This window comes from Camelina sativa, chromosome 15, assembly GCF_030686135.1.
Source record: "Camelina sativa cultivar CO46 ecotype springtype chromosome 15, ASM3068613v1".
Taxonomy (NCBI): domain Eukaryota; kingdom Viridiplantae; phylum Streptophyta; class Magnoliopsida; order Brassicales; family Brassicaceae; genus Camelina; species Camelina sativa.
In genome coordinates, this window is record NC_141894.1 from 8,802,018 (window position 1) to 8,817,858 (window position 15,841).

Genomic DNA, 15,841 nt, shown 5'->3' on the forward strand with positions numbered 1-15,841 from the left:
GTCAATTTGTGGGTTATATAAATACACTTAAGAATTTCCCAAAAAATCTTTTTAAAGAGAATATTTCTAATTCCAATTTCAAAAAAAACAAATCTTGATTATTCCATATATTGTTACACCATATATACTGTTAGGCAAAAAATATATACTTTATGACATGCTCCGGCAATTAATAAAATTAAAAGCCTTTTTTCAACATCACAAAATCTTTTGATATTAACTAATGTTAAATTTCTCAATGTATTCGTGAAAGTATCTTTTACACATCATGATGTAGCCTCTGTCTCCGAGCTCCTATGAATCTATCAAAAACGGTTTATGTTTTTCCAAACTATCTATCTATGTTTGTTGTAAGCTTGTGTTTGATTAGCCTATTTTATCCAACATTAAGTTGATAAGGTTCTACTTATTTTATGAAATATATACCTCCTTATAATTTTTTTTTAAAACAGTTTAATTTTTGTTATTTTTTATAATTATCTTTTTAAATTATTTTAAACAAATTTTTTTGTTTTTTTGTCATAATCTCAAATCCCTCCTATTAAATATTCACTTTTACACATGTCAAATTCTCAGATTAATAACTTGACACGTGTCAAAATCCTGTTAATAGCTAACTTTCAAAATCCAACTTTATATAATAAGATTTTTTTCTTTTAAGATTAGGCCAAGGAATTCTATATAATGTAGGATTTTTTTTTTATATAAGTTTCATTATTGTAAAAATTTTAGGATTTTCTTTAGGATAACTATGTATCTTTTTTGCTAAATTATCTGTATAGATTTTTTTTTGTTTAGACGATTCATTTTTCTTTAGAATCACAAAATTGTATAATTTACATAATAATAAAATTTTAGTAATATACAACATAATAACATTTTGACAAATGTCGCGATCTTATGAATTAATAACTTTTACCACATAATAATAAGATTTTATTATTATTTCAATAATCTTATTATTTTAATAATCTAATATAAATAAGATTTTGACACATGTCGCGATCTTATGAATTAGTAACTTTTGAAACCATACTTTATATAATAAGATTGTAATAAGTTTAATTGTAATATTATATACCAAATTTATTAGATTTTATAATTGTAATATATTTAAGAATATTATATTATTAAATCTTATGATCTTAAACATATTCTCCCTATAACTACTTTTTAGCCAAAAATCTTAACTACTGATCTTAGATTATTTTACTAATATATTTAATCTAAGAACACAAAAAAAAAAGTTACCCCTTTAAAAATGCCCTTAGAAGTTAAAGCCCTAGTTGTGCTTCTTCTTCTCCGTTTCGTTGCTTGTAGTCGTCTATGTTTTTTTTTTTTTTTTGTCTGTTTTTTGGGACACAACTTTTACTTTATTTATTTTTATTATTTATTTAATATATTATATAGATTGGATTTGGGTTGTTGTTCGCGAGAAGATCTAAGCAAATTGGTTGGGTAGTAACCAAACCCTTATCTGCTGCCTCAACCGTAGATCCATCTCCTCATCGCCCGATCTGTCTGCGCTGTACTGGTTAAGTGATACACTTTTCCCTCTCTTTTTCCTGTGTCTGGACTAGATTGTTATTGGCTTGACTCGTGGGGTGGATCTATATAATTAATTTCACTGCCTTTTGGTGTGTATAAAATATATTCCCTCTGTCTCACAAAAATTGAAGTTTAGTATTTTACACACATATTAAGATAGAGGGAATATATGATTAATTTATAATTTATTATTTTCACTTTTCCACTTTCCCATTTTTACACTCCATACACTAATCATTAAAACAAAAATTATTAAAAATATTCAAAACATCAATCTTTGGGAGATAAAGAAATTTCTCTAAAACTTCAATCTTGGTGAAACAGAGAAAATACATAATAATATAATATTCAAGATATATATTAGAGCCCTGATCTGATCCGTTCCTTCTTGGATTCTGTGATTTTTAATTCTACGTTTTGGTCTGGATGTGCTTGGTTCTATGTCTCTCCTCTGGTCATGTGGGTTTTAGACCTTTCGTCTCACCTGTTCTTATCAATTAATCAGCTCTGTAAATTATTTATTATTATTATTATTATTTTTTGAATTATATGTAAACTTAATTCGAACCAAAAAACTGTTTTACATCATTTGTGAACTTTTAGTAAAAGCTCTTAGAGGAATTGAACTGAGTTAATAAAACTATTACTTGAAGACAAGAATAGAAAGTGAAACAGAGCAGAGCAGGGGACTTTGGCGGATTTATGTGGGGTTTATTTTCATGTTTATACATCTCGAAGCACCCATTTTTTTTTTTCCAAAGCAACATCCTTTTTGTTTAATTACATTGTTTACTTTTCATACCTTGCAGTATCGTCCTTGCGGGATGGCAGATCGATTGACTCGGATTGCTATTGTGAATGATGACCGGTGCAAGCCGAAGAAATGCCGCCAGGAGTACAAGAAGGGCTGTCCTGTTGTCAAGACTGGTACTCACCTTTCTCCACGTTTCCACTCTCTCGCTAACTTCTTTTACTGTGTGGAATGATATTATTATTATTTTTTCCCGTCTGTGGGATCCTGGTGTGCCTCACACGATTTGTTGTTCCTCTGTTCTGTCTCTCTCTCTCGCCCTCTCTCTAGGGAGGCTTTGTATCGAGGTGACACCAGCGTCCAAGGCTGCTCTCTTATCAGAGGAGCTGTGTGTAGGATGTGGCATCTGTGTGAAGGTACCTATTTGGGTTACAACACATTCATTCATTTTGGACACACATAATTAAGTGAGATCCGTTTGTTTTGCAACAATCGCAGAAGTGCCCCTTTGGAGCCATTCAGATTGTCAATCTTCCCAAGGACTTGGAGAAAGATACAATCTACCGCTATCCGGGAAACTCGTTCAAATTGCACAGGCTTCCAGTTCCAAGGCCGGGGCAAGTCTTAGGTTTGGTTGGCAAAAACGGTATTGGTAAATCAACGGCTCTCAAAATCTTGGCTGGATTAGAAAAACCAAATCTTGGCAGATACGAGGTAATCGTTGTAGTCTCTTGAAGGATTAACATTCCTTATGCGTCTCTCGTGTAACTGATACTATATGTTATGATGTTGGGCAGAATGCTCCGCACTGGCAGGAAATTTTGAAACACTTCCGCGGGTCAGAACTTCAAAGCTATTTCACCCGACTCGTAGAAGAGGATCTAAAGGTTCGCCTAGGGTGGAAATATATTGATCTTGATATTTGTTCCCATGGAAGCAGTGTACTAAGTTGAGTCTAACATATGCATGACAGGCCGTTATGAAGCCACAACATTTAGAACAAATAAAAAGATATGCTCCAGGTAAGCTTGGCATGACACTTGAGAAGCTTGACGAGAAAGGAATGATGGCGGAGATCTGTGCTGATTTGGAGTTGACCAAGATCCTGGAGCGTGAACCAACAGATGTATCTGGTGGAGAGCTGCAGAGGTTTGCGATTGCTGCAGTTTTCCTGAAGAAGGCCACTATATACATGTTTGATGAACCATCCAGTTACCTGGATGTGAGGCAAAGACTCAAAGCTGCTCAAGTTATACGCTCTCTCCTCAGACATGACAAGTCCGATTCTATCGTCTTCATCTCTCTGTTTTTTCTTGAACATAATAACAATTAGGATACTTTGCTTAACATAGCGGCATTGGATTTTGTTGCAGCTACGTAATTGTGGTGGAGCATGACCTCAGCGTCCTTGACTATTTGTCGGATTTCGTTTGCTGTTTGTATGGAAAACCCACAGCATACGGTGTCGTGACTCTCCCCTTCTCTGTTAGAGAAGGAATCAACGTGTTCTTGGCCGGGTTTATCCCCACAGAAAACTTGCGTTTCAGGGAGGAATCTCTGACCTTCAAGGTACGTAAAACGCTTTTTTTTTTTTTTTTTTTTCTTTTGTCATGTCCCTCCCACTAGAAAATCAAAAATATAAGTGGATGTTTTGGTGACTGATCATTAATTTTTGTTTCTTTCCAAGGTTTCTGATACTCCACAAGAGGGCGATGGGGAAGTGAAGTCCTACGCAAGATACAAATACCCAAAGATGAGTAAAAAGATTGGAGATTTCAAGCTGGATGTGATGGAAGGGGAGTTCACTGACTCTCAGATTATTGTAATGCTTGGGGAGAACGGTACAGGGAAAACAACCTTCATCCGGATGCTGGTAGCTAGAGTTCCTCTGTCTCCTTTTTGTTTTTCTCTCTCTTCATTGTTGTGGTTAAGACTTTGAAAGTAATGAAACATTGTTTCCTAATTCAAAGGCAGGTGCATTCCCACGTGAAGAAGGTGTAGAAGAATCAGCTATAATGCCAGAGTTTAATGTATCATACAAACCGCAAGGGCTTGATTCGAAGCGTGTGTGTACGGTGAGACAGTTGCTGCATAACAAGATTCATCATGCATATGTGCATCCCCAGTTTGTGTCGGATGTAGTGAGACCGCTTCAGATTGAGGAGCTGTTGGATCAACAGATAAGCAAACTCTCTGGTGGAGAGAGGCAGAGGGTTGCCATAACTCTATGCCTCGGGAAACCTGCTGATATCTATCTGATTGATGAGCCAAGTGCGTATCTAGACTCTGAGCAACGAATCACAGCTTCAAAGGTCATTAAACGTTTCATTTTACACGCAAAGAAAACCGCGTTTGTCGTGGAGCATGACTTCATAATGGCGACCTATCTGGCGGACAAAGTCATCGTCTACGAAGGACAGCCTGCCCTCAAATGTACTGCTCATTCTCCACAGTCCCTCCTCAGCGGAATGAACCTTTTCTTATCGGTAAATCAAACACTTTTTCGTGTTTTGTTATAAGACTAATCCTCCCTCTAAAAGCTTGAATTCAAACTTGTTGACCTTTTGCAGCACCTCAACATCACATTCAGACGAGATCCGACTAACTTCAGGCCAAGGATCAACAAATTAGAGTCCACCAAGGACAGGGAGCAAAAGCTTGCTGGATCATACTACTACTTAGATGATTAATTCACGGTCAACATATTGAGAAAGAGAGCTTATTCGATATGCATTAATGCCTAAAATTTGTTGTTGTTTTTTTTTACTATGTCCTACTTAGACCATCTAAGACGGAATCTGCTGTGCCGGCTCTAGATTTCATGGTAATTTATATCGGTTTTAAAACTTTTAATGTAGCCGGTTTAACTTTGTTCTGTGTCGGCTTTGCATGAAGCCTATCGTATCTCATCGACAAATTATTGAAGCCTATCGTATGTCATCGATGAAGGTAATAATAATATACATGTATGCAATATTCTCATCATTAGTATATACTCCCCCTGTTTCACTTTTAAGCTATGTTTAAGCAAAATATTTTTGTTTTATTTTAAGTGATGTTTTCAATTTTCCATACATTTAATTTTTTTTGACCAATGATATTTTAAATTCTATTTTGTTATTGGTTGAATTCATCTTCTTTAATAATTATTTTATGCAAAAGAGATAAATTATATGTTATCTTAATTTGTATGTAAAACCTTAAAAGGGAGTATATATCTTAGGATGCATGAACATATATGTTATTTCGGGTTTTAACAATTTAAAAATATTAAAAGATAACTATAAGAAAATTATAATCTTATCTTATATAAACAAAATATTTGCTTAAAACAATTTATAAAAAGATAATTATAATAAGATTAATATTTAAAAAAAAAAACTGTACTGACAACATTCCTTGATCTATTCATCCTTCCATTCCATGTGTGTCACTTTGCTGTTTTCTCAACTTTGGTCATCTTCCTAACAAGTGAAAAACCTTTTGATTTATCTACTTACTAGCTAGAATTGGTCTCACCATTAATTAACAAAAAACATTGCATCTAACTAATAAAAAAGAAAAAAGTAGTTTTTGAACACTAGACTAAACATTATAAAACCACATAAAGGCATGTGTGTCCCCCCCCCCCCCACCTTAATAACTAGTTAAAATTTTTACTACCAAAGCAAAGGCAGGGATATTTAAGAGGTGAGATTACACTACAAGAAAACCTGCGTTTTGTGACACCGGTAATCGTCACAAATAGGTCGCAAAAACACCTGTTTACGACGTTTGAGCGACGTCCTCAAGTGGTCACAAATTTCTCGTCGCAAAATGACAAGTGTCGCGAAAGTGTCGCAATTTTGCAACGATTTTATGACTACTAAATTTGGTCGGTAATAAGCGACTCCTTTAAGACTGTAAATTTTAGTCGTTAATTAAAGACCAAAACGTGACTGCATTTGGAAACGCGTATATACGACTACGTTAGGACGAGTTGTGCGTCGGGGAATCATGACGAAAATGTGGTCGCAAATAAGTGACAAAGTTCGTCTCAATGTAGTCGCAAGCTAGTAGTAAATTTGACGACGAATTTGTGACCTTTTTGTGATTCATGTGTATTTGAGACGAATTAGAGACTCCTGGTTTGGAGAGAAATGAGCGTGTCATTAGTCGCGAAACGGTGAGAAAAGAGTGTGAAAATTTTGCGACTAATGTGTTAGAGACATTGGGTGGTCAGAAATTTGTAACGTATTGGCAACGATTTTGTTAGCTTGCGTAAATGTTTTGGTCTGAAATTAGTCACAATTTTGAGACTTATTTGTTACCAGGTAGTCACTACTATTATTGTTTTACTAATTTAGAAAGCTGAAATCAAATGCTAAAAATCCTGACAATTCAAATATGAAACCTAAAACACCATATTGACCAAAAAACGCAATCCATAACCAAAACATTAACAACATTCATGTTCCAAACAACATTCTTGTCCCAGAAGAGATAATTCAAGTTCCAACAAAAGAGATAAATCCAAAAGAGAACACAAACATAAACAACAAGTTCAGAATTGTAGAAGAAGATTCATTCTGAGAGGTAGAGAGAATGACTGAACCGTTTTCATTGACGGTTTGTTCATTGGCAGGTATGGAGGCTGGTGTAGTGCCTTCTCCGGTGGCTGGTGTAGTGCCTTCTCTGGTGGCTGGTGCAGTGCCTGCGGCAGTTGCATCCATATAGTCAGCTAATTCTGGATCTTTTTTCTTCATGAATGAGAAAAGGTTCTCCAAGGTTGAGAGTCGAGAAAGGGCTTGTTGGTGTTCTTCATCTTGTTTCACGAGCTTACGACGAGCATCTTCAAGTTTCTGATTCAACTCCAACATAGATGAGGGAGAGGAGCTTTCAGAAGTCTCTTTTCTTTTCCCTTTGGCCACAGTTTCAGCAAGTCGTCCAAGCCCAAAAGGATTTCCCTTGTCATCTGTTTGAGTACACTGAAAACATGAACAGAAAATGATTAAAAAGCCAAAAAAATCTGAAAGTAGCATCATGCTCTAGGTATAAAATAAAGACAATGTTAAGAAGAGTTAGACATAAATTACCTTTAGAAAGATCTCATTCTGTTGATCAATAGAGAGATTCCGAATAGCTGAGGTTTCAGATGCGTTCTCAGAATTTGCTGGCCCATCCCCATCCATTTGAGTCATGATTTCTTCCAAGTTTTTCTCGTATGCTTCAGCTACTTGTTTCGCTTTTTGATCGACAAATGTTCCATCAGGTCTTGTATGTGTTCTCAAAAACACTTCTCCAATAGAAACTGGCCGACCCAATTCCTCCTCCTACAAAAATAGCAAAGGTTAAAAAAAGAAATCGTATAAAGTAAATGTTAGGTTGGTGATTAGAATCAGCAAAACTAATAGGAAAGTACTTTACCAATTCTTGTTGAACTTGCAAGTAAGACTTCTGGCCCGATAAGTGTTTGTGAACACCAAGACCGTTACGATCAGAGTTACGAGAGAGCGATGCATTTTCACTCTTCTCCACTGCATCAGGGGTGACCCAATACTTCCACATGTGTTACCAAAGCTTTTTGGTAATCCAAATAGGTTTGACGCCTCCCGTTTTAGCTTGGCTGACAATTCCTTTCATGCGTTTCTTGGCGATCTTTAAGAATCCTTGCTTGACAAGATCAGTAATAGCTCCATCCCAAGTATACTTTTTCTACAAACAAAAAAATGAAAATTGTTAATACACTAGTAATCTGATTGGACAGCAAACAATGGTAAGAGATACAATACTTACCGCAAATGTCCTGAAATATCTCTCTTGAATATGGAGAGGAGTAACACTCCAGCTATAGTAAGGACCATCAAACTTCCTTCTGAATATTGTGGAAATCACTCTAGACAATTTACCCTTGTCCCTGGTAAACCTGTAAGAAAGGAAATATAAAGTAGATAAACAAAAGTACAGAAACAGAATCAGAATCACAAATCGACATTAGAGAGAATCAAAAGCTAACTCTAACCAGTCCAAAAATCATAAGATAACTCTATCATAAACTCAAACACAAATTCAAAAGCCAAAACAGAAATTACTCAAACGAGAAGCCAAGATTCCTTACCATATGGTCTCAACGCCTTCAATATGGTCCTTACTCAAGACTGGTAGATGATTTCGCCCATGAAGCTGCAACAAACCGTCAATCAAAGCATCATAATCTAGCGGCACCGGTGGTTCTCGAGCTTCCGGTGGACATTCCCATTCGCCATCACTAGAATCGTTATCACTCTCAGCCTGTTCCTCTTCCATATACTCATCCTCATCGAACTGTGGCTGACGAGGTGGAGGTGCTTGGTCGTGTTGCGGAAGATTTGGTTCATTCCATGGTCGTTGTCTCGGTGGAAGTTGTGGAGGATTAGTATCTGACAGTTGTCTCTCTGTCTGTTGTGGAGGAGAAAGAGATGGCAGGTTTGTCGGAAAAGCTTGTGGAGTAGAAGTAGACGCTTGAAGAAGCACCGGAGGAAAAATGGTCTGACGCCGTGGATGAGATGACGGAGACGGAGAACCGGAAGGTGTGGCGTTTGAAGAGGGGGTAGACGACTCAGAAGATGACTTTCCACCTACGGATACTTTTCCACCGCCGCGTGTGAGAGGACGTTTCAAACCGCTTGAACCGCCGCGTGTGGGAGCACTTGAACCGCCGACTTGAACCCCCGACGTGCCTGAAGTTTGGGCCGACTTGCCTGAAATTTGGGTCGATTTGCCTGAAATTCTTGGCGCCTTGTTACCTCGGGGAGCAACAGACTTCCCTCCTCGTCCTTTGGTCGATTTACCAGCCATCAATGAGAATACAGAGAGATTGGGTTTAGAGAGATTGAGAAATTGATCGAATTAGAGACTGAAGATAGATTTTCGGGTTGAGAGAAAGAGAGCAAGAGAGCAAAACCCTAGATCTAAAAGGTTATGTCGATATTTACTAAGTGTCGAATGGGTTTTGTTTTAGCTTTAGGAATCTTTCGTAGTCACAAAAGGGTCACAAAATGTTAATTATAATCAAATATTAGGAGGGAGGTTTTGCCGCTAAAAGAAAACCCAAAATTTTAATCTGAAAATCATCGGTCGCAATTATGTCGCAATACAGACGCAAAGAAGTTCGAAATGGTCGCTAATAAGTCGCAAAATGTAACAAGGAGAGACGAATTTGTGACTAACATCTAAGAGTCACATAATGTTTGTAACGAATTTCTTAACTTATGATCGAAATAACACCTATCTATTGTGATGTAAGGATAATATTACAATAATTAAAAGTCAAGCAAGTTAAATTAGTAAAAACACATGCAATGTTTGTAAGTTATGAAATTGCAAACTCATTACATATCATGTTACATGTTATGGTTTGATTAATTATTAAAAAGATACAAAACCATAAGTTGACTATATAGAATTGCTTATTTTCCCAAGTCTAATGTTGTTGGAGTCATTATAAGACTTATAGTATTGTCCAATTGTCAAAATATGACTAGATAAATGTCCAAGGAAAATACGAGCGTCGCAAAGTCGTTACACATTCATCCCGAACTCAGGTGTTAGTCGCAAAGTGGTCCCAAAATCAGGCGGTGGTCGCAAATTCATCGTCTTTTTGTAGCTGATTTACGACCACTTTGTAACTGCTTCAAGAAACAGACGCAAAAACGCTACCTTATTGTGACCAATCTAAAGAGTCACAAAACTTTCTAATGAATTTTAAAGCTTTTGATCGATCTACCAGCCGATCTAATCTGTCAGAATCAATGAAATTACAACAATTGAGCAAGATTAATCCTTTACATGACAATAATCATGAAATGCATTTAAGTTATGATCATTACAAAGAATTACTAAACATTACCTAATATATTAAGCAATGTTTTAGATTTTTAAGAAATTCTTACAAATATTTAGAATTCTATAATATTTGTATGCCACTGATTATATTTCTCAAGTCTAATGTTGTAAGTCATTATAAGACTTATAATGTAGACAATTGTCAAAATATGACTAGATAAATGTCCAAGTAAAATACGAGCGTCGCAAAGTCGTTACAAATTCGTCTCGAACTCAGGTGTTAGTCGCAAATAAGTCGCAAATAGATGACCCTTTAACGACTAATTTGCGACATATATATAGTTTATATTGTTTTTAAAAATTGCAGACATTAATTAGTTCTGTTACACCATTTGAACCTGATATTACAATCTAACAAATATCATACAATAGTTTTGTCTCACAAACACACATTAAATGTTAAGGAAAGTCTTAATTCTCATCATCCTCATTGACATTATCATCATCATCATCATCATCATCATCATCCTCATCATTATCATCTTCTTCTTCAGATGTTGAAGCATTACATTGGAATTCGTCTTCTGCTTCTGTGTCTTCGATTTCAAAATCGATGAATTCATCGGGAAGATGGTCGACAACCAAACTGTCAACTACGATTTCTTCAATCAAACCCGTCAATCCATCATCAGTTGTTTGCTGCAATATAACTGACTCATTTGCGTTGATGAATTTTCCTTGAACAACATTCCTAGGATTGACTTTGAGAACTGAGAGCCACACTTTTCGGGGTCGTTTAATGCACGGGTATGGAAGATAACAAACTTGATCAGCTTGAGACCCTGCAAAGTTAAATGAATTGATAAGTGTTTGCTGCATATAAACACCAACGTTTGGTTAACAGAACTTTACCTAGAATAAATGGTTCATAGTTATGATATTTCCCTGATTCGAGCACGTCAACAATGCCTCCATCTCTTACTCGAGTGCCTTTACCAATAGTAGGATCATACCATTTACAGTAGAAGAGGGTGATCTTTAATCCTAAAAAACCTGGATATTGAAGTTCAATGATATTTTCCAAGATTCCATAAAAATCATCCTCTTCTGAATCTTCTGAATAGTTTTGTCCTTTGACACATACACCATAATCCATTGTCTTTTTCGTACGTCCATGATCTTGAGTGTGAAACAGGTAACCTCTTGTAAAATAAACGGGCCACGAGATGACACAATTTTCAGGACCTTCGACTATATCATAAACCCATGGAGGAAAAGACTCCTGATCTCTCATTGTATTAACCTATATTACATAATCCACCATATTAACATCATATTGAAGACAAATAAAAGCAAATATTAAGTTGGGCAATATAGATAGTAAATGACTTACATATTGTCCAATCCAGGAAGCAAAATCTTCATCTCTTTTTGATGTGACTTGTTCATCAGACAATTCTGGATATTCATATCGGATTTGGGCTTCTAACAACCTAAGTAATACAAATCAGAGAGAAACAAATATCAAAACAATATCGTTGCACAAACTATTTATAAACATTGACTTAATAATTACCTCTCATGCGGCCGGAAGTAATCACAATTCCGTAGAACATATGCATGTGCGCATTTGTAATCTTTTTCACTTAACCAAATTTCACTACTTACTCCACTAGGACGTCCAGCTTGTGTGAATATATCCGGTACCGGTATAGGATATATGGGCACTTCACCTGGATCATATCGTTTTGCCCTGAAAGAAGAACAATTTTAGCATTTACAATATAAATAATAAGATAATGTAATAAATGTACATAAATTGATTTTACCTTCGAATCCTAGCTGTAGAAATGTTTGAAGCAAAGTAGTGTTATGAGAAGAAAGATATCTCATCATTTAGGTATGATTGAACTATTGAACCTGCTGGATATCTTTTGTTCTTCGCCTTGCCTTTTAAACGCTTAAACATTCTTTCAAAAGGATACATCCACCTATATTGGACTGGACCACCAAGCTCTGCTTCGTAAGGTAGATGTATAGGTAGATGCTCCATGACATCAAAGAAAGAAGGTGGGAAGATTTTTTCTAAATTACACAAAATCATGACTATGTTAGTCTTGAGCATTTGGACGCGGGATATATCTAATGATCTGCTACTTAAGTCCCGGAAAAATGCTCCAAGCCCTGTAATATAATGTATCATCAAAATTACAATCTTCAATAGACATATGACAAATTTATTAAGTTTATATAAATACCTGATAATGCAAGATGAACGTTACGTGGTAGCAGTTCTGCAAATACAAACAGGAGAAGCCGTTCCATAAATACATGGCAGTCGTGACTTTTCATACCCGAGAACTTTCCACCATTGATGTCTGCACAATTAGCTAAATCTGCTACATATCCGTCAGGGAATCTAACATCGTTTTTCACCCATTCTAGTAAACATTGTTTCGCTTTGGCCGTCAATCTCCAAATAGGAAATGGAGCTTTTCCTCGATCATCCACATGCAATTTGGGCCGATCACAAAATCGTGCAATATCTACTCTTGACCTCACATTGTCTTTTGATCTGTCTTTAACATTCATAACAGTATACATGATGTTATCATGGACATTCTTCTCGATATGCATCATGTCAAGATTGTGTCGTAGCGTCAAATCCGGCCAATATGATAACTCCCAAAGTATACTTTCCTTATGCCAATTATGCCATGTACCATAGCCGTCAACCTTGACTTCATGACCATTTCCACCAACTTCAGAAGTTTTAGGAGGTCGCACATGCCATATACGCTCATACAGAACTTGCTCACCAGTCAAAGATTGAGGTGGATTGTCGTTTAAAGCATGCTTACCTTTCAGGAAATCTTTTTTATTTTTTCGTAGTGGATGCCCTGCAGGAAGAAATCTTCTATGGCAGTCAAACCAACATGTCTTTCTACCAGCCGGCAACTGAAATGCCTTTGTATCATCCATGCAAATCGGACACGATATTCTTCCATGTGTAGTCCATCCCGACAACATACCATATGCAGGAAAATCACTGATTGTCCATAAAAGAGCAGCTCTAAGGTTAAAATTCTGATCTAATGAAATGTCATACGCTTCCACTCCATTACTCCACAATTCCTTTAACTCCTCGATTAGTGGTTGGAGAAAAACATCAATACCTGCTCGCGGATGATTTGGTCCAGAATTTAGTATCGTAAGAAACAGATACTCACTTCTCATGCACATGTCTGGAGGCAAGTTGTATGGTGTGATGATGACGGGCCACAACGAATGATTTTTCGACATCCCAAAAGGATTAAATCCGTCTGTACATAATCCAAGATAAACGTTTCTCTTTTCTTCTGCAAATGAAGGATGCAGCTTTTGGAAATTCTTCCACTCTGCTGCATCAGATGGATGGCACATTACTCCATCTTGTGACTCATGCTCAGCATGCCATCTCATCGCTGCTGCAGTTTTCTGTGATTGATACAGCCTCTTCAATCTGTCACCAATAGGTAAATACCACATACGGCTGAATGGTATTCTAGTTCGTCCATCACTAGTCTTGTATCTTGGTTTTGCACAGAACTTACAATGCTCCAAATTCTCGTCTGCTTTCCAATACAGCATACAATTGTCTATACATACATCATATGTATAGTACGGCAAACCTAACTTTCGCATCAAAGATTCTGTCTCGTAATATGAACCAGTTGCTTGATTATCCTCTGGTAAATACTCCCTGAACAACTCAGCCCATCCATCCACGCAACTTTCAGACATGTTATGGTCTACTTTCAAATTCATGAATCGAGAAGCCAATGATAATTTCGATTGACCTTCACGACAATCTTCATAAATAGGAGTATTCGCAGCATCTAACATATCATAAAACTTTTTTGCCTCATGAGTCGGTTCTTCCTGAACATAATATCCACTTCCATCAGTTGCATTAAATGTCGTCGAACCCTGAAATGCATCATTCACCATCCCAGCATATACATTCCCTATATCATGCTCTACTGATTGACAACCGCTAGCATAATCTGCAGTATCATAATGACTACTTGTTCCTGCCCCAGTAACATCATAATCTTCACCATGTTCAGACCAAACAAAATAATGTGGCATAAATCCTCTACCATGCAGATGCGTCGAAACAATTTCTGCTTTCAAAGACTTCTCGTTCTGACAAATTATGCAAGGGCACGGGATTTTACCTTTACCTCTTTTGGCCATTGGCAGCTGAGAACAAGCAAATTCGATAAACTCATCAACACCCGCCGAATATTCTCTCGAGATATTGTTTATCCTTGGATCAATCCGGTTGTACATCCACTCTCTTGATCTAGAATTCCACATTTTTTTTTTTTTTTTTTTTTTTTTTCTTTTTCTCTCTGTTTTTTTTTTTCCTTACCCAAACCAAAGTGACGAAGAGTGAGGGGAGCTTGATATATATAGGCAAATATTTGTGACGCTTTTGTGACTACATTTAGGAGGTCGCACCACAAAGTTGTTGAGTTAGGCTAACACAAGGGTGTAAAAATTGGTCAGGGGGTTGTAAAAATTCGCCATGGCGGCTGAATAAGCGCCGTGGAGACACTAGAAAGTGGTTGGCGGCGATGATTTTGGTCTACCCGGTAATGCACATAACTCCAATAATAGAACTCTCTAAAACTTCATTTTTTTGCTACAAATCGCTATATTCACCGTAGATTTGTTCCATTTTGATGAAAACACATAAGAAAATGCGCAACAAAACAGAAAAAACACCAAAATTTCCGATTGAAACTCGCAGCGGCGCTTAGGGTTTTTAGAGAAGAAGATGAATTGTTTGTAAATTACGTTTTTGCCCATCTGTCGAATATTTGTGACGAATTTGCGACTACATTCTGGGCGTCTCAAAAAATTAGGTGATTAGATACTAATGTTTCCAGCGTTTTCTAAATTTATTTTGCGATTGATTTGTGACGGAACAACAAAACTTTACGAGAGTTACAAATAAGTCTTATTTTGTGACGATTTAGCGATGGCTTTTTGCAACCCCATCAGTTACGTCCCAAATTAGTCGCAAACTACGACCTTTTTTTGACAAGTCTTAAAAACGTAGCAAAAGGGTCCGTAATTTGCGACTACTCGCCGACTTCCCCACATCGTCGTTAATTTGCGACTGATTTGTCTTGGTATTAGTGTTGGTCGTTAATTAGTCACAAATACGTTATAAAGTAGTCGCTAATATTTGCGACCACAATTTTCGTCACAACCAATGGTCACATATCGCAGGTTTTCTTGTAGTGTTAGCTTAGCTTCAATCATCTTCAAAGGCAAAGCAAATCCACATGGTTTCCCACAAATTCATCCTCAGACCGATAATGCATTCACCTCTTGATATCATATGACTAAGACTTAACAGGTTTCTGTTGAGCATGGGAACAAAAATCACATTCTTGATCGTCTCATTCTTTCCTCTCTTACATTTACTCGTCCTTCTACCACAAGAAGTGTTTCGTTGACCAATCCCAGTATCCCACCCTAGCTTTGAAGGCTCATCTATAGTCAAATGATTGGTGGCCGGTACACCATCCACATATCCTCATCATATGGTTTTTTCACCTAACCTCACCGGCCTACTCGTAGCAGTTACCATCGTATTACCCGACCTTGAGAGCGAGGCGGGCGAGCAACTGGTAATCGGATCTCTTAGTTTCCAAAAGACGCACGCAACTGGTCAAAGATTTG

General features: G+C 36.8%; 1 protein-coding gene and 1 pseudogene across 4 annotated transcripts; one reads left to right on the forward strand and one right to left on the reverse strand.

Annotated features, from left to right (window-relative positions):
* The first annotated feature begins 1,282 nt into the window (after window positions 1-1,282).
* LOC104746169 (ABC transporter E family member 1) lies at window positions 1,283-5,168 on the forward strand. Of its 4 annotated transcripts, none has more exons than XM_087488464.1 (10): window positions 1,283-1,539; window positions 2,358-2,475; window positions 2,630-2,715; window positions 2,798-3,013; window positions 3,097-3,186; window positions 3,273-3,577; window positions 3,673-3,868; window positions 3,987-4,172; window positions 4,270-4,785; window positions 4,870-5,168. In XM_087488464.1, exons 2-10 carry the CDS (start codon window positions 2,373-2,375, stop codon window positions 4,987-4,989), a joined length of 1,818 nt encoding a protein of 605 aa, XP_087344590.1. In that variant the 5' UTR covers window positions 1,283-1,539; window positions 2,358-2,372; the 3' UTR covers window positions 4,990-5,168. The 4 variants fall into 4 exon arrangements, with proteins under 4 accessions (XP_087344590.1, XP_010465884.1, XP_010465883.1 ...); XM_010467582.2 differs by having other exon boundaries at window positions 1,285-1,534; XM_010467581.3 differs by lacking the exon at window positions 1,283-1,539 and adding an exon at window positions 1,642-2,007.
* Window positions 5,169-10,051: 4,883 nt separating this feature from the next.
* Window positions 10,052-14,464, reverse strand: LOC147926413 (uncharacterized; annotated as a pseudogene).
* Window positions 14,465-15,841: the final 1,377 nt, after the last annotated feature.

Excerpts from the sequence above, each read along its gene's own strand:
- LOC104746169 (XM_010467581.3), top strand. The coding sequence starts at position 1,975 with ATGTGCTTGGTTCTATGTCTCTCCTCTGGTCAT. Across the intron at positions 2,716-2,797 it reads GATGTGGCATCTGTGTGAAG|AAGTGCCCCTTTGGAGCCAT; the intron begins GTACCTATTTGG and ends CAACAATCGCAG. Across the intron at positions 4,786-4,869 it reads GAATGAACCTTTTCTTATCG|CACCTCAACATCACATTCAG; the intron begins GTAAATCAAACA and ends GACCTTTTGCAG.